Source organism: Eschrichtius robustus, chromosome 12, assembly GCF_028021215.1.
Source record: "Eschrichtius robustus isolate mEscRob2 chromosome 12, mEscRob2.pri, whole genome shotgun sequence".
Lineage (NCBI taxonomy): Eukaryota > Metazoa > Chordata > Mammalia > Artiodactyla > Eschrichtiidae > Eschrichtius > Eschrichtius robustus.
The window spans coordinates 73,234,190-73,259,454 of NC_090835.1; the positions used below are offsets into that span (position 1 = coordinate 73,234,190).

At 36.1% G+C, this 25,265-nt stretch overlaps 1 protein-coding gene across 1 annotated transcript in view; it reads right to left on the reverse strand.

The window, feature by feature from the left end:
* The window catches only part of KIF6 (kinesin family member 6), a 399,235-nt gene that overhangs the window by 302,887 nt on the left and 71,083 nt on the right, over positions 1-25,265 (reverse strand). Inside the window, exons 4-5 of the mRNA XM_068557688.1 lie at positions 13,345-13,492; positions 8,611-8,720 (exon numbers count right to left, since the gene is read on the reverse strand). Coding sequence (XP_068413789.1) covers positions 8,611-8,720; positions 13,345-13,492 — 258 coding nt within the window. The remainder of the gene's footprint in view (positions 1-8,610; positions 8,721-13,344; positions 13,493-25,265) is intronic.

Genomic DNA, 25,265 nt, shown 5'->3' on the forward strand with positions numbered 1-25,265 from the left:
TCGTGCTGGCCTCTGCCGCCGCAGGCTCGCCCCCCATTCCGTACGCCTCCCTTCCCCCAGCCTGAGTAAGCCAGAGCCCCCGAAGCAGCTGCTCCTTTAACCCCATCCTGTCTGAGCAAAGAACAGACGCCCTCAGGCAACCTACACACAGAGGTGGAGCCAAATCCAAAGCTGAACCCCAGGAGCTGTGCGAACAAAGAAGAGAAAGGGAAATTTCTCCCAGCAGCCTCAGGAGCAGTGGATTAAATCTCCACAATCAACCTGATGTACCCTGCATCTGTGGAATACCTGAATAGACAATGAATTATCCCAAAATTGAGGCGGTGGACTTTGGGAGCAACAAAATATATATATATTCCTCCTTTTTCTCTTTTTGTGAGTGCGTATGTGTATGCTTCTTTGTGTGATTTTGTCTGTATAGCTTTGCTTTTACCATTTGTCCTAGGGTTCTGTCTGTCTGTTTTATTTATTTATTTTTTTTAGTATAGTTTTTAGCACTTGTTATCATTGGTGGATTTGTTTTCTGGTTTGGTTGCTCTCTTTTTTCTTTCTTTCTTTTTTTATTACTTTTTATTTTTTTTATTTTTAATAATTATTTTTTATTTTAATAACTTTATGTTATTTTACTTTCTTTCTTTTTTTCTCCCTTTTCTTTTGAGCCGTGTGGCTGACAGGGTCTTGGTGCTCCAGCCAGGTGTCAGGCCTGTGCCTCTGAGGTGGGAGAGCCAAGTTCAGGACATTGGTCCACCAGAGACCTCCTGGCTCCATGTAATATCAAACGGCGAAAGCTCTCCCAGAGAGCTCCATCTCAACGCTAAGACCCAGCTCCACTCAATGACCAGCAAGCTACAGTGCTGGACAACCCATGCCAAACAACTAGCAAGACAGGAACACAACCCCACCCATTAGCAGAGAGGTTGCCTAAAATCATAATAAGGTCACAGACACCCCAAAACACAGCACCAGACGTGGTCCTGCCTACCAGAAAGACAAGATCCAGCCTCATCCTCCAGAACACAGGCACTAGTCCCCTCCACGAGGAAGCCTACACAACCCACTGAACCAACATTACCCAACTAGGGGCAGACACCAAAAACAATGGGAATTACGGACCTGCAGTCTGTGAAAAGGAGACCCCAAACACAGTAAGCTAAGCAAAATGAGAAGACAGAGAAACACAGAGCAGATGAAGGAGCAAGGTAAGAACTGACCAGACCAAACAAATGAAGAGAAAATAGGCAGTCTACCTGAAAAAGAATTCAGAGTAATGATAGTAAAGATGATCCAAAATCTGGGAAATAGAATGGAGAAAATACAAGAAACGTTTAACAAGGACATAGAAGAACTAAAGAGCAAACAAACAATGATGAACAACACAATAAATGAAATAAAAAATTCTCTAGAAGGAATCAATAGCAGAATAACTGAGGCCGAGAACGGATGGGTGACCTGGAAGATGAAATAGTGGAAATAACTAGTGCAGAGCAGAATAAAGAAAAAAGAATGAAAAGAATTGAGGACAGTCTCAGAGACCTCTGGGACAAACATTAAACACACCAACATTTGAATTATAGGGGTCGCAGAAGAAGAAGAGAAATAGGAAGGGACTGAGAAAATATTTGAAGAGATTATAGTTGACAACTTCCCTAATATAGGAAAGGAAATAGTTAATCAAGTCCAAGAAGCACAGAGAGTCCCATACAAGATAAATCCAAGGAGAAACACTCCAAGACACATATTAATCAAACTATCAAAAATTAAATACAAAGAAAAAATATTAAAAGCAACGGGGAAAAACAACAAATAACATACAAGGGAAGCCCCATAAGGTTAACAGCTGATCTTTCAGCAGAAAATCTGCAAGCCAGAAGGGAGTGGAAGGACATATTTAAAGTGATGAAAGGGAAAAACCTACAACCAAGATTACTCTACCCAGCAAGGATCTCATTCAGATTAGACAGAGAAATTAAAACAGATAAGCAAAAGCTAAGAGAATTCAGCACCACCAAACCAGCTTTACAAGGTATGCTAAAGGAACTTCTCTAGGCAGGAAACACAAGAGAAGGAAAAGAGAAGGAAAAGAACTACAATAACAAACCCAAAACAATTAAGAAAATGGTAATAGGAACATACATATCGATAATTACCTTAAATGTAAATGGATTAAATGCTCCAAGCAAAAGACACAGACTGGCTGAATGGATACAAAAACAAGATCTGCATATATGCTGTCTACAAGAGACCCATTCAGACCTAGGGACACATACAGACTGGAAGTGAGGGGATGGAAAAAGATATTCCATGCAAATGGAAATCAGAAGAAAGCTGGAGTAGCAATTCTCATATCAGACAAAATAGACTTTAAAATAAAGACTATTACAAGAGACAAAGAAGGACACTACATAATGATCAAAGGATCAATCCAAGAAGAAGATATAACAATTGTAAATATTTATGCACCCAACATAGGAGCACCTCAATACATAAGGCAAACAGCACCTCAATACATATGCTAACAGTCATAAAAGGAGAAACCTACAGTAACACAATCATAGTAGGGGACTTTAATACCCTAATTTCACCAATGGACAGATCATCCAAACAGAAAATAAATAAGGAAACACAAGTTTTAAATGATACACTAAACAAGATGGACTTAATTGATATTCACAGGACATTACATCCAAAAACAACAGAATACACTTGCTTCTCAAGTGCTCATAGAACATCCTCCAGGATAGATCATATCTTGGGTCACAAATCAAGCCTTGGTAAATTTAAGAAAATTGAAATCCTATCAGGAATCTTTTCTAACCACAACGCTATGAGACTAGATATCAGTTACAGGAAAAAATCTGTAAAAAATACAAACACATGGAGGCTAAACGATACACTACTTAATAACCAAGAGATCACTGAAGAGATCAAAGAGGAAATAAAAAAATACCTAGAAACAAATGACAATGAAAACACGATGACCCAAAACCTATGGGATGCAGCAAAAGCAGTTCTAAGAGGGAAGTTTATAGCAATACAATCCTACCTCAAGAAACAAGAAACATCTCAAATAAACAACCTAACCTTACACCTAAAGCAATTAGAGAAAGAAGAACAAAAAAACCCCAAAGTTAGCAGAAGGAAAGAAATCATAAAGATCAAATCAGAAATAAATGAAAAAGAAATGAAGGGAACAACAGCAAAGATCAATAAAACTAAAAGATGCTTCTTTGAGAATATAAACAAAATTGATAAACCATTCGCCAGACTCATCAAGTAAAAAAGGGAGAAGACTCAAATCAATAGAATTAAAAATGAAAAAGGAGAAGTAACAACTGACACTGCAGAAATACAAAGGATCATGAGAGATTACTACAAGCAACTATATGCCAATAAAATGGACAACCTGTAAGAAATGAACAAATTCTTAGAAAAGTACAACCTTCCAAGACTAAATCAGGAAGAAATAGAAAATATACACAGACCAATCACAGGCACTGAAATTCACAGTGTGATTAAAAATCTTCCAACAAACAAAAGCTCAGGACCAGATGGCTTGACAGGCGAATTCTATCAAACATTTAAAGAAGAGCTAACACCTAGCCTTCTCAAACTCTTCCAAAATATAGCAGAGGGAGGAACACTCCCAAACTCATTCTACGAGGCCACCATCACCCCAATACCAAAACCAGACAAAGATGTCACAAAGACTACAGGCCAATATCACTGATGAACACAGATGCAAAAATCCTCAACAAAATACTAGCAAACAGAATCCAACAGCACATTAAAAGGATCATACACCATGATCAAGTGGGATTTATCCCAGGGATGCAAGGATTCTTCAATATACGCAAATCAATCAGTGTGATACACCATATTAACAACTTGAAGGAGAAAAACCATATGATCATCTCAATAGATGCAGAAAAAGCTTTCGACAAAATTCAACACCCATCTATGATAAAAACCCTCCAGAAAGTAGGCATAGAGGGAACTTTCCTCAACTTAATAAAGGCCATGTGTGACAAACCCACAGCCAACATCATTCTCAATGGTGAAAAGGGAAACTATTTCCACTAAGATCAGGAACAGAACAAGGGTGCCCACTCTCACCACTATTATTCAACATAGTTTTGGAAGTTTTAGCCGCAGCAATCAGAGAAGAAAAAGAAATAAAAGGAATCCAAATTGGAAAAGAAGAAGTAAAGCTGTCACTGTTTGCAGATGACATGATACTATACATAGAGAATCCTAAAGATGCTACCAGAAAACTACTAGAGCTAATCAATGAATTTGGTAAAGTAGCAGGATACAAAAATTAATGCACAGAAATCTCTTGCATTCCTATACACTAATGATGAAAAATCTGAAAGAGAAATTAAGGAAACACTCCCATTTACCATTGCAACAAAAAGAATAAAATATCTAGGAATAAACCTACCTAAGCAGACAAAAGACTTGTATGCAGAAAACTATAAGACACTGATGAAAGAAATTAAAGATGATCCAAACAGATGGAGAGATAGACCATGTTCTTGGATTGGAAGAATCAACATTGTGAAAATGACTATACTACCCAAAGCAATCTACAGATTCAATGCAGTCCCTATCAAATTACCAATGGCATTTTTCACAGAACCAGAACAAAAAATTTCACAATTTGTATGGAAATTTTGAAAAGACACCGAATACTCAAAGCAATCTTGAGAAAGAAAAACAGAGCTTGAGGAATCTGGCTTCCAGACCTCAGACTATACTACAAAGCTACAGTAATGACGACAGTAGGGTACTGGTACAAAAACAGAAATATAGATCAATGGAACAGTATAGAAAGCCCAGAGATAAACTCATGTACATATGATCACCTTATGTTTGATAAAGGAGGCAAAAATATACAATGGAGAAAAGACAGCCTCTTCAATAAGTAGTGTTGGGAAAACTGGACAGCTACATGTAAAAGAATGAAATTAGAACACTTCCTAACACCATACACAAAAATAAACTCAAAATGAATTAAAGACCTAAATGTAAGGGCAGACACTATAAAACCCTCAGAGGAAAACATAGGCAGAACACTCTATGACATACACCACAGCAAGATCCTTTTTGACCCACCTCCTAGAGAAATGGAAATAAAAACAAAAATAAACAAATGGGACCATAAACAAGACGAAAAGACAGCTCTCAGAATGGGAGAAAATATTTGCAAATGAAGCCACTGACAAAGGATTAACTTCCAAAATTTACAAGCAGCTCATGCAGTTCAATATTAAAAAAACAAACAACCCAACCCCAAAATGGGCAGAAGACCTAAATAGACATTTCTCCAAAGAAGATATACAGAGATTGCCAACAAACCCATGAAAGGATGCTCAACATCACTAATCATTAGAGTAATGCAAATCAAAACTACAATGAGGTATCACCTCACACCAGTCAGAATGGCCATCATCAAAAAGTCTACAAACAATAAATGCTGGAGAGGGTGTGGAGAAAAGGGAACCCTCTTGCACTGCTGATGGGAATGTAAATTGGTACAGCTACTATGGAAAACAGTATGGAATTTCCTTAAAAAACTAAAAATAGAAATACCATATGACCCAGCAATCCCATTACTGGGCATATACCCTGAGAAAACCATAATTCAAAAAGAGTCATGTACCACAATGTTCATTGCAGCTCTATTTACAAGAGCCAGGACATGGAAGCAACCTAAGTGTCCATCGACAGATGAATGGATAAAGAAGAGGTGGCACATATATGCAATGGAATATTACTCAGCCATAAAAAGAAACGAAATTGAGTTATTTGTAGTGAGGAGGATGGATCTAGAGTCTGTCATACAGAGTGAAGTAAGTCAGAAAGAGAATAACAAATACCATATGCTAACACATATATATGGAATCTAAAAAAAAAAAAAAAGTTATGATGAACCTAGGGGCAGGACAGGAATAAAGGTGCAGACGTAGAGAATGGACTTGAGGACACGGGGAGGGGGAAGGGTAAGCTGGGACGAAGTGAGAGAGTGGCATGGACTTATACACACTACCAAATGTAAAATAGATAGCTAGTGGGAAGCAACCGCATAGCACAGGGAGATCAGCTTGGTGCTTTGTGATCAGCTAGAGGGGTGGGATAGGGAGGGTGGAAGGGAGATGCAAGAGGGAGGAGATATAGGGATATATGTATAGCTGATTCACTTTGTTATACAGCAGATACTAACACACAAATTGTAAAGCAATTATACTCCAATAAAGATGTTAAAAAAAAAAAGTGGCTTAAGGCTATTTCTAGCAGGACAATAGAAAATATCTAGGTCACTTCTTATTCTTTTGTGAAGAGGAGAAGAGCCACCAAATAAATCCTATCCTATGAGGTCACTAATCTTTGAACTCTAGACATTGGAGGTTGGATGGTTGTTAAATATTATATAATTCAATGTCCACATTGTACACACAAAAAGAAACCCAGAAAAGTGATAAAAAAATTATCTAAGATTGCAGGTTTGGGGCTAGAACCCAAATTTCCTGACTTCTAATCAAGTGCTGTTTTCTCTATATCACACTACCTCTTTTAGAGGTCAAAGGACTTTTCTCTTCCCATAGTTAGGCTGCACCTAATTATATCAATTAGACTCAGACTCACAGGGCTCATGCTGCTCTCCCTTTACACTCTCATCTTCAAAAAGTCTCCTTCATAGTTTAACAGATAATTTCTAAAAATTTTAAGGACTTACTTTGGCGTAGGTGGAAGAGAGACTACCAATGCAATTAAGGCATACTTCTCTCCTCTGAGCAATGTATGTAAATGTAAACATCTGGTGCAGTATTCTCAGACACCCAAGTTATGTATGTGAAACGCATCACCACCACCCACTGAAGTTTTCTAATGGAAATCTCCCTTTTAGGTCAATGACTCCTTAATTCTCTAGGTCCCGTGGTAAAATCTTGAAGCTATTTTTGCTATTCTGGCATGAGAGTGAGAGTATCTGGTTTTTAATCCTTGTTCTACCATTAACCGATTAGTTTTGAAACCCTGGGCAAGTCCTACCTCTCTGAGCTTCATCTCCTCGGTCAGTAAAATGACTAGAGCACCAACTTGCTGTGATTCACCTTCCTTGCAAAACCAATCAAGTCCAAGGTGCTAGGCATAATCTTTCTTTCAGTCTTTCTTTTTTTCCTTTCCTATCTTTGTCCCTCTCTCTCTTCCTTCCTTCCTTCCCTTCTTTCTTTCTATTTATTTATTGCATATCTCTCAGATTTATCTGTCCTCTGTGTTCATCATAGCCAAGCCCTTCATTTCTGGATTATTACTAAACAAGCTATCAAGCTCTTCCGTGTAGATATGACTTGTTAAAAACGATTTTAAACAAGAGTTAGCCTAGAGGTATACAGGTTAGACTGGAGGCTATAAAACTAATTAAGAAGCCTATTACAATAAAGACCAATCTCACACCAAAAGCCTGTCAATCAAATCCCTCAAAAGCTGGCTTCAGTTGGCCTTTCTGCTTTTACTTCACATGACTCCTCAACACATGGCCTTTATGTCTTTAATGCTGCTGTTTCTATCTTTCCTATGAGGAAAGTGCTTCCTTTTCGTAAAGTTATTTCCAATAGCTTCTTTAAAATCAATTTCTTCCATGGGGTCAGTAATCTTTCCTTTCTTTTAACTTTTATACACATATTAAGAGTGCCAACAATAATCCCCTTTTCTAACTCCCTCTAGTAAATATTGTTAGCATAAAAAAAGATGAGATGTAAAAACTCTTAACATTAACAGAAGAATGTATATAAAGGTTATATAACCTATTTTCTTTATTATCTCTTCTTGTTTCCTTTGCAAATTAAAATAAGCAAATGGTTGTTGACCTTTTTGGTAGAGGATTAATATATACTTTAAACTGCTTTAGAATATTTAATAAGAAAAATATTACAATGCATTTTCTTGGCTCTACCAACATTCTGAAGATGTCTGGACAAAAGTATATGAATTGTTACTAATTAATATATGTATAATTTAGGCAAATATTCAAACAAGCAGCGAGTCATGTTATATAAACGCTTGCAGAGTAACTTATTCCATTAAGAGATAAGCTCTGAAGACTCTATTTACATTTCAGTTACGAAACAATCAGTGCCAATCTGACCAAATGCGTGTCAATGTTAGTCAATAACAGCAGAGAAGCGTTTGGGGAAAACTTAAAGTTTTATTTTCTCTCTTTCAGATTCTTTTATTGCTAATTTGAATACCTTCTTCAGAGAAAGGCCACAACTAGAGGAGTAAAAAGGTTTCATGTGGCAAGAGCAAAGTAGTACTGTCACATCCCATCAATCCTCTCAGCGCCCACTCTCCGAGAACGTTCACTGCATTTGTTCGTGCCGACTCCAAAAAAGATTGTCTCAAGAAATGAATTTCAAGCAGTTTTGGGTCCCATCACTACTGTCTATTTGTCGTAACTGAAAAAAATATCCACTATATTGCAAAAAGATTCTGTTATCCAGTATTTGTTAATTATGATTGAGACCAGAAACATACAAAGTTTCAAAGAAAACAAATGAAGGGAACATCTGAAAGTAATTTTCCCCCATTCTTTGTTGTTCTGCTACTCACGGCAAATCTTCCAAACTGGAGGCTTCATGTCTTGGATCCAATAGATCATAACCACATTCATTGTAGATTTCCAAATAGGAAATGTGCGTTGTATATATTTTGCTGCTGTCCTGATTGGGAAAGAGAAAGACATTATTAAATGGCTATAAATCACGATTCGGCTTAGAGAAAGATGAACACATTTATCACTAGTTTCCTCACAGTTTCCCTCCTTCACTCTCTCACTTTGTATGGTTTACATTTTCAGTTCGTGACACTTTCAAGTTGCCAGTTACCATATGCATGAGGCTTTTTTTTTCCCCCAATGGCCAACACCCATGATTACAAGCAACTTCAGTCTGTTATTTTTTATTAGTTCCACATTATACATAAAAAGTCAATATACACTTGAAATGAGCCAACTTGGTTGCAGAACTGTATAACACACCATTTTTTACTTTCCAGACAGAAAAAAGAACAGAACACAGAATTCTTACTTCAGTTTAAAATTTCAGTAGCCAAAGAGTTACCATCTTCAATCATAATTCCTTTTTAACTTTTCTAATATTCAAATTTCCAATGACAAATAGATAACAGACAATAAATAGATATGGAAAGTGAATTCCAGGGAACATAAATAGTTTAGATCAATCAGGTAACAGTAAGAGTGGACATTAACAGTTCACTACCTATACCTTACCCGTTGGGTTAATTTTCCTTGCCCAAGTGGCAAATTAGGGATATTCAACTATTGGTTAGGGAGAGGTATTTTCTGTGGGTCATTGCTGAAATGCAATAATATAGGCATCAATGTAAATAGGATAAAAGTCAAGGTGATCAAGGTGACTGGTCCTACTCTCAGTTCTGCCAACAGACCAAAAGGACCCACTCCCTCTGAGATGGAATAAAACAGGGAATTTTTTCAGGTCTCGAGAAAATTCCAAGCTCTCTTTTTCAATACCAAATATCAATACTAGCACTTCTTGTTTCCCCCAAAACACAAATGCTTCCATTTCTGCAAATATTAGAGTCTTGCTACTCATAAGAGGAGAATATATTTGTGTCTTCTGGCAAGAAGGTCGGCAGATTGTCAGAGAGGATATTCACAGAAAGGATTCTCATCTATATCCAAGACAATCCATTTGACAGGTGTTATTCAAAGAAGGAGAAGACCAAGTCACAGAGATGGGGGAGAGAACAGTGGCCTGCAAATCCAAAGCTGGAATGCTAGTCATACTAGCTCTGAGCTCCTACCAAGTCAGGCCTCTGTTTCCACACTCGTTAAGGTGAAGAAACTGGATAACGACTCCCTCGGCATTCTTCAGATTAAAACGAATATGATTCTCTGGTCCTAGAATGTCTCAAACTATCCAAATAAAGATACTACCATTTCATAAAAATGAAATAATACATGAAAAACTAAGGCAGCTCTCAGCCAGCACGTGACTGTAGTAAAACACTCAAGCTACAGCTGAAATTCCATGTTTGGTGTTCTATGAAGGTGACAGCATGGACTGAATCTTTACTAATCAAGTTTTTCCCAACCAAATGCCAGAAAGCCTGTCGATGTGGGTGACTCTGGCTGCTTATGCTGACAAATGGTCTATCAATTACATTAGTATCCTCATTTAGTAATGGCATCATATCAACATAATTTTGGGGATTATAGCTTGAATTAGTGCAGGAATCAGAGATTACAAATACTAGACAGACTCTGAGTGGCCTTTAGTCTAATCCAGTGTTTCCTAAAATATTACTTAAAATACTTGTGGAAAAAAGTGTTCCATGATCAGCATACATACTGTCCATCTCTGAAAGATTCTCGGAGCAAGTTAAAGCCCATGGGGAGTCACTCAGCAACATCCTGAGATCCTGTTTAAAACAATGTATTTCTAAAACTTATCTGAACATATGTGAAATATCCCATAGATTATGGTTTGAGATTTTAGCATACGTTTATGAGTTCATCTTAGCATCAGACAAAACTGGGTTAGAACACTGGATCTGCCTTTATAACTGAGTGATCCTGCACCCTTAACCTCAGTTGTTTAATCATGAAATTGGGGATAATAACCTTTAGAATATGGCAGAACTGTTGTGACAGAGGAATAAGGTTCTGTATTTTAAATCCTACCAAAAATGTGTGGACTGTTAATAGGCACCAATAAATCATTGCTGTTGCTGATGTTACTATTATTGCTGTTGTTATTATTTTTACTATTATTTCTGAAAGCCTCCAAATAGAGAATTCAGTATGTGAACACAAAAGGAAAGGAAAAGAAAGGCAAAAAGAACAGCCAACTTCTACGTTCATCAGCAGTGGAGAAACTCTCTTCTTTCAGAAACTAGAAGAAATAATAAAAAGTCAGGAAAATGGCAAGTCCATTGCCCAGAGATGATAGGGATAATGCCTTTGGCTCCTCTGGCTTCTGCATTTTCTGGGCTTTTATTGGAATACACACTTAAAATTCACTGAGCTATGTGGCAGCTACCTTTCCTTATTACTCCTTTTTTACTCTTTAGGACTGCCAGACTGTAATGTAACACACATGTTTCCTGCAGACAGCCTTTTCTCCTACCCCCAAACAAGTATGAACCTCACAATACTCAAAAATAATGAGCAGTGATTTCTAAAATAAATGGAATCAATTTTCTTCTTTTAAAATCTTTGCAAATGTGCTCCTATCACACTCACGGGCATTTTAGGACCCAGTATGCACTAGTTCTTAGTTTATCTTGAAATAAATACGTTGCATAAGTCAAATGTTTCGTTTAAGGATTCTGGAGAGCACCATGTGTCCTCTAAAGCAATCAACTGGGGGCATCTGAGTACCTGTCAGCATTTTTCAGCTAAACAATGAGGACAAACTTTATGAAGAACTTCAAAGTTGCCTCTGACTGGTTTTGCCATAGCTCAGTCGGGTTATAACTCATGTGTTGTGTCCCATTGTGTTAATCTGTTCGTCTACAAGGAGTTGTCCTGGCTATAAGCTGATCTGATGGGCTCGCTCCAAACCAAGAAGTTATTTAGAATCATTCGGAATGAAATGGGGTTTAGAGTAATGTCAATGACAAACAGATATAAAATAATGAACCCAACAGATGGTAGGTACTTGGGAGATATTTAGACTTTTAAAACTGTATTTTGGTAACCATAGACAAAATTTAAAAAGAGACAAATAGATTTTCTAGTAGGAAAGAATTTGTTTATTCTGTTTAACTTAATCAGGGGAATTAGCTTCATTTGTTCTGAGTTTCAAAGGGTTCTTTGAAATTGTTCAGCAATCATTTGGCCATACGCATATATATATATATGGATATTAATGGCTATAGTAATAACTGTCATTTTTTGGGCATCTCCTATGTGCCAGGAACTGGACAATATCTTTAAATACAGTATATTCAACTCTCACAGCTACTCCACAAGGCTGAGACATTAAGGAACTGCCCAAGGCCACATCCTGTAAGTAGTGCACTTAGAACCAGGTTGGCCTGCACCAACTTCAATGATTCTCCCAAGACAGGATGCTCCCACATTAGGCCACAGCAACAAAACTATTAGAAATTATATTACCAGTTGGCGAAATCTGGGAACAAAACAGAACAGCTAATGTCAGAAATAAATGAGTAAATGAAAAGAAAGGATTCGGATCCAACATATACACTATGCGCTATCCTTGCTTTTCCAAATTTTCTGGCATGCAGAGCTGGCATGTTTGTGCTAGTGAGTGATGAGCTGAACTAATGGGTAATTGCTACTTTATGGGTGGAAATTAGAATTATGCAGATCTCAGCAACTTCTTCTCATCTTTGCAACTCAGAACGCAAGCAGCATACAGTTGAGAAATTTTGGAAAGACTGTTACACTGACCTAGTTAGGACATTTGTTATACAGAATTGCTACAACCAAAGAATTGTTGGAACTAGTAGGGACGCTGGAGATCCTCTAGTACAATTTAGTCCCTACTTTCACAGAGGGCAGAACTGAAACCCAGAGAAGTTAAGTGACTCACTACGTAGAATTTGTTTAAATACAACCAGCAAAATAAAGCCAGTCTGACACCCAGAGGCAGGGCATGTAGTGGTTAAAAAGCACAGAGTTTGGCATCACACAGACCTGGGATGGAAGCTCCAGATCAGCTACTTATGAGGATGCAGAGAAAAATAAATATAACCCAAGACTCAGTCTTCCCAACTGTAAAATGGGGATAGAGATACCTACATTGTTAGTTCTATTAAATCTTGATAAAGCAACAGGCATTTGGAACCACACAATAAGTGATGCATATAATATAGATAGGCAACTCCTCTTTATAATAATATTAACTGCAATACGACTTTTACTGTGGTCAGTTCCTCTGGGCTTCCATTAAAAGTGTGAAAAAGTACAACCACATTATCCTATTCAGTGCTTTAGTAGCTAAAACAAAGGTCCATTTTGGCAAAAGGATATTCTTCAACTTCTTAATGACAAATATAAGATATAAGTTGGTAAAGTGTGTTTTAACCTCTGGGTGGATCAGAACAAACTCCCTTTGAGCCTTTGCTGAAGCAGCATCCCCTTTAATGAGAAGCACCTTCTGGATTTTCACCTCTTCAGCAAAATCCCACACTTTCCTTAGATGTAAACGCCAGAGTTACTACACAATGTTTCCTCATTTAGGTATAATAGAACAAAATGTCACGACAAATTTTCCGCCCACAGTAAATTTCTGCTGAATATATCAAATATAAAGTGAACTTAAAGCTTCATACCTTTTGTAATTGCTCAAAAATGTATGACAGTGTCCTTGGGATAATGCCTCTGTCACTGTAGCGCTCTGCCCCACCTGTGATGGTGAATGTCTTACCGCTGCCTGTTTGTCCATATGCAAAGATGGTACCGTTGTAACCTGCCAGGACACTACATAAAGAAATAGCAAACTTTTAATATCAAAATGGCTAATTGCATTTGTATTAAATGGCTAGCATTCTAACAGCAACTTGATTCAACACTACTGAAAAGACATTTATAGAAATACCTATAGAAATATTTATGTATGTGACTATCTAGCTAGAAATTATTTTTTATCTAGGAGTCTCAGCACATCAATCCTTTTTTCTGAGAGAGGACCTGTAACTCAAATGGGATCCAGTCATCTTAAATAGTTTCTTTCTTTATTTCAATAAAATATTTATTTTAAAATACAATTGACCCTTGAACAACAAGGGTTTGAACTGTGTGGGTCCACTCATAAGCAGACTTTCTTCACTAAATACATACTACAGTACTACATGATCTTCAGTTGGTTGAATCCACAGATGCAAAACCATGGATACAGGGGGATGGCTGTAAAGCTATACTTGGATTTTCAACTGCGGGAAGGGTTGGTGCCCCAACCCCTGCATTGTTCAAGGGTCAAATGTAGTCTACCCTTTTATATTTACAAAGAGGTTGCAAAGATAGTACAGGGAGTTCACATATATCCCACAGCTAGTTTCCTCTATTATTAATATCTTACACTAGTATTGTACATTTGTCACAATTAATGAACCAATTGAAATATTATTACAAACTCTATACAAATCTCCTTACTTTTTAATCTAATGTCTCTTTTTTCCCAGCTTTACTGAGATATAATTGACATATAACATATATAAGATTAAGGTGTGCAATGTGATGATTTGACACATGTATATATTGTGAAATGATTACCACAATAAGTTTAGTTAACACATCCATCAACATATCCATCACCTCAAATAATTATCTTTTTTGTGGTGATAACATTTAAGATTTACTCTCTTAACAACTTGTAAATACATAATACAGTTACCGTTACCTATATTCACTGTGCTGTATATTAGATGCTCAGAACCTACCCATCTTATAACTGGAAGTTTATACCCTTTGGCCAACATCTCCCCATTTTCTCTACCCCACAGTCCCAGGTAACCACCATTCTACTCTCTACTTCTTTCTCTTTTTTAAAATTTTATTTATTTATTTATTTGTTTTTCATTTATTTTTGGCTGCATTAGGTCTTCGTTGCTGCGAGCAGCCTTTCTCTAGTTGTGGCAAGCGGGGGCTACTCTTCGTTGCAGTGCACAGGCTTCTCATTGCAGTGGCTTCTCTTGTTGCAGAGCATGGGCTCTAGGTGCACAGGCTTCAGTAGTTGCAGCATGCGGGCTCAGTAGTTGTGGCACATGGGCCCTAGAGCATGAGGGCTTCAGTAGTTGCAGCGCATGGGTTCAGTAGTTGCGGTGCGTGGGCTTCAGTAGTTGTGGTGCATGGGCTTCAGTAGTTGTGGTGCATGGGCTCAGTAGTTGTGGCACATGGGCTTAGTTGCTCTGCAGAATGTGGGGTCTTCCCAGACCAGGGATTGACCCCGTGTCCCCTGCATTGGCAGGTGGATTCTTAACCACTGCACCACCAGGGAAGTCCCATGTACTCTCTATTTCTATGAGCTTGTTTTTATAGATTCCATATATAATTGAGAACGTATAGTATTTGTCTTTCTCTGACTTATTTCACTTAGCACAGTGCTCTCAAGGTCTATCTATGTTGTCACAAAAGGCAGGATTTCCTTCTTCTTTAAAGCTGAATAATATTCCATTGTGAACATATACCACATCTTTATCCATTCATCCATAGATGGCCACAAGTTTTTCCATGCCTTGGCAATTGCCTTGGAAGTGCAGATATCTCTTTGAGACAGTGATTGCATTTCCTTTGGATATATAGTTGACCTTTGAACAACTTGGGTTAGAAATGTGTGGATCCACTTTGACACAGATTTTCTTTTTCAATAAATACAACCAGCCCTCTGTATTCAAGGGTTTCACACCTGCAAATTCAACCAACTATGTATTGAAATTTCCATCCAGGGTTAGTTGAATCCACAGATTTGAAACGCATAGGATACAGAGAACCAAATATGGGACCTGAGTATTCATGGATTTTGGTAAATGCAAGGGGTCCTGGAATCAATTCCCCACAGATACTTCAGGTATACCCAGAAGTGGGACTGCCAAATCATATGGTAGTTCTGTTTTTAATTTTTTAAGGAAACTTTATACTGTTTTCCATGGTGGCTGCACCAACTTACATTTCCACTGACAGTGTACAAGCATTCCCTTTTCTTCTCTTGAAATCAGGTAGTATGATGCCTCCAGCTTTGTTCTTCTTTCTCAGGATTGCTTCAGCTGCTCAAGTTCTTTTGTAGTTCCTTACAAATTTTAGGATTTTTTTTCTATTTTTATGAAAAATGCCATTGAAATTTTAATAGGGATTGCATTGGATCTATAGATGGCTTTAGGTGGTATGTTCATTTTAACAATATTAATTCTTCTGATCCATGAACATGGTATATCTTTCCACTTATTTGTGTCTTCTTCAATTTCCTCTTCAATGTCGTGTAATTTCCAGTGTACAGATCTTTCACCTCCTTGGTTAAATTTATTTCTAAGTATATTATTGGTTTCGATGTTATTGTAAATTAAATTGTATTTTTTATTTCTTTTTCAGATATTCTGTTGCTAGTGTATAGAAACACAACTGATCTCTGTATTTGCATTTTGTATCCTGCAACTTTAGGGAATTTTTTGATTAGTTCCAACAGTTTTTTTGGTGGATTCTTTTGGATTTTCTATATGTAAGATCATATCATCTACAAACAGAGACAATTTTACTTCTTCCTCTCAAATTTGGATGGCTTTTATTTCTTTTCCTTGCCTAATTGCTCTGGCTTGGACTTCCAGTATTATGTTCAATGGAAGTGGTAAAAGTGGGCACTCTTGTCTTATTCCTGATTTTAGTGGGAAAGCTTTAAAGCTTTCACCATTGAGTATGATGTTAGCTGTGATTTTATTATATATGGCATTTATTATGTTGAGGTACATTCTTCTTATACTAAATTTAGTTGAGAGTTTTTATCTTGAAAGAATGTTGAATTTTGTCAAATGCTTTTTCTGCACCTATTGAGATGATCATATGATTTTTATCTTCTATTCCATTACTGTGGTGTATCACATTTATTGATTTGCCTATGTTGAATCATCCTTGCATTCCAGGGATAATCCTATTTGAACATCGTGTACGATCCTTTTAATATGCTGTTGAATTCAGTTTGCTAGTATTCTGTTGAGAAGTTTTGCATTTATATTCAACAGGGATATTAGTCTATAGTTTTGTGGTGTCCTGAGTCTGGCTTGTTATCAGTGTAATGCTGGCCTTGTAAAATGAATTTGGGAATGTTCCTTCCTCTCTAATTTTTTTAGAAGAGTTTGAGAAGGATTGGTGTTAATTTTTAAATATCTGGTAGAATTCACCAGTGAAACCATCTGGTCCCAGGATTTTCTTTGTTGAAAGGTTTCTGATTACTGATTCAATTTCTTTACTGTTATTGGTCTGTTCAAAGTTTCTATTTCTTCATGATTCCGTCTTGCTACACTGCATATTTCTAAAAAAGTTTTTCTAGGTTATCCAATTTGTTGGCATATTAAGATTCACAGTAGTCTCTTATGATCCTTTGTATTTCTGTGATGTCAGCTGTTATGTCTCTGTTTTCATCTCTGACTTTATTTGAGAATTCTACCTTTTACTCTTAGGCTAGCTAAAGGTTTATCAATTTTGTTTATCTTTTTTTAAAAAACAGCTTTTCATTTCATTGATTTTTTTCTATTGTCTTTCTGGTTTCTATTTTGCTCATTTCTGCTCTGATCTCTATTTCCTTCCATCTTCTAACTTTGGGCTTAGTTTGTTCTTCTTCTTCTAGTTCCTTGAGCTTTAAAGTTAGGTTATTTGTAATCTTTCTTTTTCTTAATGTAAGTATTTATAGTTATAAACTTCCCTCTTAGAACTGCTTTTGTTGTATCCCATAAGTTTTAGTGTGTTGTGTTTCCACTTGTGTTTCTTTCAAGCTATTTTTAGATTCCTCTTTTGATTTCGCCTTTGACCCTTTGTTTATTCAGGAGTGTGTTGTTTAATTTTCACACATTTGGGAATTTTCCAGTTTTCCTCCTGTTATTGATTTCTAGTTTCATACCATTGTGGTTGGAAAAGATATTTGGTATAATTAATGTTCTTAGATATTCAAAGGTTTTTTGGTGACCTAATATATGATCTATCACACATGGAGAATGTTCCGTGTGTGCTTGAGAAGAATGCATTCTGCTGCTGTTGGTAGGAATGTTCTGTATAGGTCTGATAGGTCCATTTGGTCTAACGTATAGTTCACATCTAATGTTTTCTTATTGATCTTCCATCTGGATTATCTATCCATTGTTGAGAGAGAGGTATTGAATTCCACTACTATTATTGTATTGTCTACTTACACCTTCAGATCTGTTAGCATTTGCTTAGGTGCTCTGATGCTGGATGCATATATATTTATAATTATTATATCCTCATGATGAATTGACTCCTTTATCATTATGATTAACTTTGTTTCTTGTTACATTTATTGGTTTAATGTCTACTTTGTCTGATATAAGAACACTCTTGCTTTCTTTTGGTTTCCATGTGTGTGAAATATATTTTTCCATCCCTTCACTTGAGGTCTACATGTGTCCTTAAAACTGAAGTGAGTCTCTTATCAGCAGTATATAGTTGGGTCTTGTTTTTTAATCCATTCAACTACTCTGTGCCTTTTGACTGGAGAATTTAATCCATTAACATTTAGAGTAATTATTGATAGGTAAGGATTTAATAATGTAATCTTATTCATTGCTTTCTGGCTGCTTTGTAGTTCCTTTGTCCCTTTCTTCCACTTTTCCTGTCTTTCCTTGTGAATTGATGATTTTCCATGTGGTATGCTCTGATTCCCTCCTTTCTATCTTTTGTGTATATCCTGTGAGTTTTTGCTTTGTGGTTACTATGAGGCTTACATAAAATATCTTAACCATATAACAGTTTATTTTAAGTTGATAACAACTTAACTTTTATCACATACAAAAATTCTACCCATTTACTCCTTGCCCCATATTTTATGTTTTTGATATCACAATACCTCTTTTTATATTGTGTATTCATTAACAAAATATTGTAGCTATAATTATTTTTAGTACTTTTGTACTTTAAACTCTATGCTAGAGTTAAACAATTAACACATCACCATATTACAGTATTAAAGTGTTCTGAATTTGACTATATACTTACCTTTACCAGTACGTTTTATCTTTTCATATGTTTTCATGTTGCTAATTAGTGTCTTTCCATTTCAGCTTGAAGAACTCCTTTCAGCATTTCTTGTAAGGCAGGTCTAGTGGTGATAAACTCCATCAGCTTTTGTTTGTTTGGGAAAGTATCTCTCCCTCATTTCTGAAAGACAACTTTGCCAGTGAAGTATTCTTGGTTGGCAGGGTTTTTTTTTTTTTCTTCTTTCAGCACTTTTATATATCATTCCACTCTCTCCTGGGCTGCAAAGTTTATGCTGAGAAATCTGCTGATAGCCTTATGGGGTTTCCCTTATTGTGAGGAATTTTTTTCTTGGTGTTTTTAAATTTTTCTCTTTGTCTTTGATTTTAGACAGTTTTATTTTAATGTGTCTTGGATAAGACCATTTTGGTCTGAAATTTCGGGGTGACCTATTAGCTCCAGGAACATGGATGTCCAAATCTTTCCCCAGATTTGAGAATTCTTAGCTAATATTTCTTTAAATAAGCTTTCTGCACCTTTATCCCTCTCTTCTCCTTCTGGGACTTTAATAATGAGTAGATTCTTTTAATGGCATCCCATACTTCATGTAGGTTTTCTTCACTCTTTTTTATTCTTTTTTCTTTTTGCTCCTCTAACTGGATGATTTCAAATGACTTTTTTTCTAGTTAATCAATTCTTGCTTCTGCTTGGTTGAGCATGCTATGGAAGTTTTCTAATGAACCTTCAATTCAGTTATTGTACTCATTGACCCTAGGATTTTTGTTTGTTTGTTTAATTTAATGGTTTCTATTTCTTTGTTGAACTTCTTATTTTGTTCATGCATTGTTTTCCTAATTTCATTTAGTTATCTATCTTTGTTTTCTTGTAGTTCACCAAATTTCTTTAAGCGGATTACTCTGAATGCTTTGTCAGAAAGTACATAGATCTCTGTTTCTTTAGGGCCGGTCATTGGAGCTTTATTAATTTCCTTTGCTGATGTCATGCCTGCATGGGTGAACTTGGATCCTGTGTCCACAGGGGCTGACCAGGCACTAGGAATCACTGCAGTTGGTCTGGCATCTGGGTCCAGTCAAGAGCAGGGGTGGACTGGGAGCCTGAGTTCACAGGAGCTGGCTTGGAGGCTGGTTCACAGGAGCCAGCCTGGTGCTATGGCCAGTCTGGAGCCTTGGGCTATGGGAGCTGGATTATTATAGAATATTTCTGCTCAACAGAATTTGTCACCAGTTATATAGCACTATCCCATTAGCAATGTCATTTGAGTATATATATTTCTTAGCCATAAATGCTCTAGGTAAATGAAGTCTATGACTTTAAGTATCAAACATTAAACATTTTATTGATTTTTTGATAGAAAACCTTCTAAAATATATTAGGCATTCCTGTCTTGAAAAGCAAAGGATACAGAGAACAAATTAGTATTTTCATTTTGATTTAGCTAAAACCTATGAAAAGTGAGTACTGTAGTGTGCTACACTGGCACCTGATGATTGTTATGTCTACTTTTTTAACTTAAATAGTCTCTCTTTCTACCAGGTGTCCTAATATACTGTCCTCTAATATGTGCTCACTCTCCCCCCATCTTCAGTGAAATAGAAAACCAAATGGCAAAGCTTCATAGAATGCCATATAAAGATTTTTTAAATGTAAGTTCCACCTATATATACTCTATGGCTATTTCTGTATTACACTGCTACAATAAAAAACTAAACAAAGACATGTAAATGGGCAAAATTTGTCTCCAGTTCCTTTCTGTACAGCCTCCTCATCCAGACTCAATCTGCTCCCTCTCCATTGGGCACTAGGAAATTTCATATGCTTCCAGTCTCATCTGTCCTAAGGGAAAATACTAATTAAAAATAAAGATGGTGGGATAAGGACCTTTAAAATTTATTTCTCCACAAGAACAATGGGAACAGTGGCAAACATAGTAAAAATCAAATTTTATAGAACCCTAGAAGTTATCCAAAGGCTCACAACAGTCCAAGGAGTGCTTACTCAAGAAAAATGGCTGAGTATCAGTAAAAACAGTGAGCTTTATGGTATTTTAACCTAATCATCCCCAACTCCACGGTAGCCTTGAAAGACAATAGCCTTGCAACCACAGTAAGTGTGACTGTGCAAACTAGCAACCAGGAGACTAGCAACAATTGGGGGGCAGTGCAGGTCTGGAGCTCCCCAAAAAGCCCAAAGAAATGTACTTCTCTGATCTGTCTGGAAGCTCCCTGGAAAAGCCCCACTCTCAGCACTTGTCATTGTCTGAGCTGATTCAGAGTTTACTCAGTGCAAAGAGCCCTCTCTGCATGGTGTTTATTGAAAAACAAAAAAAAAAAATCAGTGTTAAATGTCTAATATTACAGTTGCCCTAACCTGCAATGCTAGGAGGCAAACAAGAGGGTGAACAAAAGTTTACAATAAACATCTGTGGAATGGTATGTCTATAAGGGGGTTTGAAAAGTTATGATATATTCCTGGAGCACTAGAGGGACACATACACATGCAGGGCTATGTGCATGCCCAGGGAAGACCTGAGAAGGTCATTATATCTCACTTCTGGCTGACCTTGAGGCTCTGCACAAGCATAAAGTGAAGGCTAAGGCAGAGTTATAAATTTCTAGAGCATTGAAGGGGTGCCCCAACACATACACAGAGTCCTTCATCAAAAGCTTGGAGACTGACTGGTTCAAGGCATTTATGGAAATCTCTGTCCAATCATTAGCTGATGACTAAGCAACTGAGCAGGGATTTCAGAGGCTGCATACAACAAAGAATATAGACTTTACAGAATTAGTCTAGAAAATTCACTAAACAAACAAACCAGCAGCAGCAACAACAATAACAAACAATAATAACAAACCCTGGGGAGGGTAGGCATGTGATTTTCAGAACTGTCATATTATATTACTTAAAACGCCCAGTTTTCCAACAAAAAAATTTTGAGACACGCAAAGAAATAGGAAAGTATTTCCCATACACAAGAAATAAAATGTTTAATAGAAACAGTCCTGGAGGAAGCCCAGACTATGGCTCACTATCTAGTTAAATAATTTATTTATTATAAATATGTTCAGAGAACAAAAGTAAAGCATGTTTAGAGAATTAAAGAAAGTATGAGAATAATATCTCACATAAAAAAGAATATTGATAAAAATAAATTTTTAAAAAAGAACCAGTAGAAATTCTGGAGTTGAAAATTAAGACAACCAAAATTTTTTTTTTTTTTAATTCACTAGATCAGCACATTTGACTTAATAGAAGAATGAATCAGTAAACTTCAGGGTAGGTCAATTGAGATTATCCAGTCTGAGGAACAGAAATTAAAAAGAATGAAGAAAAATAAATAGAAACTTAAGAGATCAACATACACATAATGGGAGTCCCAGATGGAGAGGGGAGAAATATTTAAAGAAATAATGGCCCTAAACTTCCCAAATTTGATGGGAAACATTAATCTATAATATATTTCAAAGAATCTCAGTATACTCCAAGTAGGACAAACTCAAAGTTATCCAAATCTAGACATGTCATAATCAAACTGTCTAAAGACAAAGCAAACCTTAAAAGTAGCAAAAGAGAAGTGACTGATTACCTACAAGGAATCTTCAGTAAGATTAACAATGGATTTTTCAGCAGGAACGATGGAGGCCAGAAGGCAATGGAACAACATATTCAAAATGCCAAAAGACTAGTTTGGACATCTTTCTTTGCAGAAATTAACAAGCTTCTCCTAATATTTATATTTTAATTTTGTTTTCAGATTGGTCATTGCTACTGTGTAGAAATACAAGTGATTTTTGTACATAGATATTATATCCTGCAAACTTGCTGAATCTGTTTATTACTTATAATCATTTTATAGTGGATTCCTCAGGATTTTCTATATACACAATTATGTCATCTGCAAATAGAGATACTTTTACTTCTTCGTTTCCAATCTAGATATCTTTTATTTCATTTCTTGCTTAAATGCACTGGCTAGTTTGTGAGTGACAAATTCTCTTGGTTTATGTTTATCTGGGAATGCCTTAATTTCTTCTTAATTTTTGAAGAATGAGTTTGAAGCTAGAGAATTCTCTATTTGCATATGTGATTTTTTGTCTTATTTTATTTTATTTTTCTTGGTGTCTCTTACTCTTCTTTTTTAATTGAAGTATAGTTAATTTACAATGCCATGTTAGTTTCAGGTGTACAGCAAAGTGATTCAGTTATTCTTTTCCATTATAGGTTATTACAAGATTGTGAATATAGTTCCCTGTGCTACACAGTAGGACCTTGTTGTTTATCTGTCTTATATGTAGTAGTTTGTATCTGCTAATCCTAAACTCCTAATTTATTCCTCACCCCCTTTCCCCTTTGATAACCATAAGTTTGTTTTCTATGTCTGTGAGTTTGTTTCTGTTTTGTAAATAAGTCCATTACTGTTCTATTTTAGATTCCACAAATAAGTGATATCATATGATATTTGTCTTTCTCTGTCTGACTTATTTCAGTTAGTATGATAATCCACAGGTCCATTCAGGTTGCTGCAAATAGCATTATTTCATTCTTTTTTATGGCTGAGTAGTATTCCATTGTATATATATACCACATCTTCTTTATTCATTCATCTGTCGAAGGACATTTAGGTTGCTTCCATGTCTAGGCTATTGTAAATAGTGCTGCAATGAACACTGGGGTGCATGTATCTTTTCAAATTAGAGTTTTCTCCAGATATATGCCCAGGTGTGGGATTGCTGGATCATATGGTAACTCTACTTTTAGTTTTTTAAGGAACCTCCATGTTTTCCACAGTGACGGCACCAATTTACATTCCCACCAGTAGTAGTATTTTTAAAAGACAGAAAGAGAAAATAGTAACTAATAAAAGTAATGAAAAGCAAATGATGAATTTCAGCAATGAACAATGGGATACACATTTTTGTTAAGAAATATTTCAGAACTTCCTAAAACCAACAATGCAGGTTACTGCCTAAATCATCCTAGCTAGAGACAGTTCTGATTTATGTAAATAAATCAATGCTTTATAAACTAAAGTTTGATATCAGATGAAAGCTCCATTGTAGAAACCCTCTCCTTCCTTTTGAAAAACGCATTTTTCCCTAGAAATTTAAATTACAAAGCTAAGATATTTTGTCATTTCTTATCTTTCAATATTTGCATGAATAAAACAAAAATAAAGCTTCAGCCCTCTTGCAGATTATAAACTGGAGTATTATTCCACACACATCACATTTACATACTAGAAAAAATACAAACCATTTTAGTTTTTCACTTTTATTACTCTTTATTTGTTTAACCACAAGTAGAAGAAAGCTGTCTAGAAGTATCTGCATAAAGTGAGACTTTATTTTGTTTAACTAAATGAGAAGGCTTTAGAAAGCTCCTTATACAACATCTAAATCAAAGCAATCAACAACAAATTATTACTGTGATGATAATTTAGTTCACTGAACCAAACAAATGATATTATAGTCCCTCAAATTTGAAAAGCTAAGCAGAGTTGAAAACAACAACAAAGTAATAGGATCATGGATTTTATAATTGGTGTCATTAGCAGTTTTCTAACTACTTTCTGTTCAATAGAAGAATCCCTTCTAAGGTATTTCTGAAAAACAGATATCTGAACTATACTTAAACAGCTGTTTGATTCAGGAGCAGGATGGAATCATATCTGGGTGGGGCTGCCTTTATTTTTGCGGGGAGAGAGGCAAGTGAGGTGGTACCTTAAAAGATCATGCAGTTGAGACTTAGAAAAATTAATAAAATACAGAGAAATACATTATTTATAATTTTAAAAACTTTTTATCAGAACGAATCAAATTAGTTCACCAGAAAACACAAATAAACTAGTTAGTACTAAGAGCAGAATTTTTTAAGCGAATAGATACTATACTATACAGTATGTTTAATTTGACTAAAAATCTTTACATCAATAAGACTAATCTGGACCAGAATTATCAAAATTAAGGCCCCTATTGTAAATACATAGCTACCTTATTATTTCATCTTGCCTTTCACCCAGTTCTAAGAGCCCGAGTAGCTGAAATTCACTAATTTTTATTTGGTTTTAATTTTCAGAACAATTCATTTCTGTCCACTGCAGCTCTTCTTCTAGAATAAAGTCCCTCAGAAGTAGACTCAAGAAGCTCTTTGGTGCAGCCGATTGTCTTTTACAGAGAATATGATAAGTGACTCTTACTTGTTTCACTTTCAGAATATTTCTGAGTGCATAATTCAGCAGCTTGAATTTTTAAGAGGAATTTGAACCCAAAACGGTAGCAAATCGTAATTAACACAATTAACATGACTCAATTTTGCTATAAATAAAAATAATCTTCCCATCTGTTAAGCCAAACGAACCCGTAATTTGTAAAATTTCCAGCAAATTTTGGTCATGGGGCATTCCCTTTGCTATAAAGGGGAAGGAGGTAGAAAAAAATAGTGAGGGCAACCTACACTTCAGGGAAACTTGAGAAGGCAGTAGACTGGAGAGCTAAATTGTTCTGCCCAGCAAGCTTTCTTAGTCCTTCTTCTTCTTCTT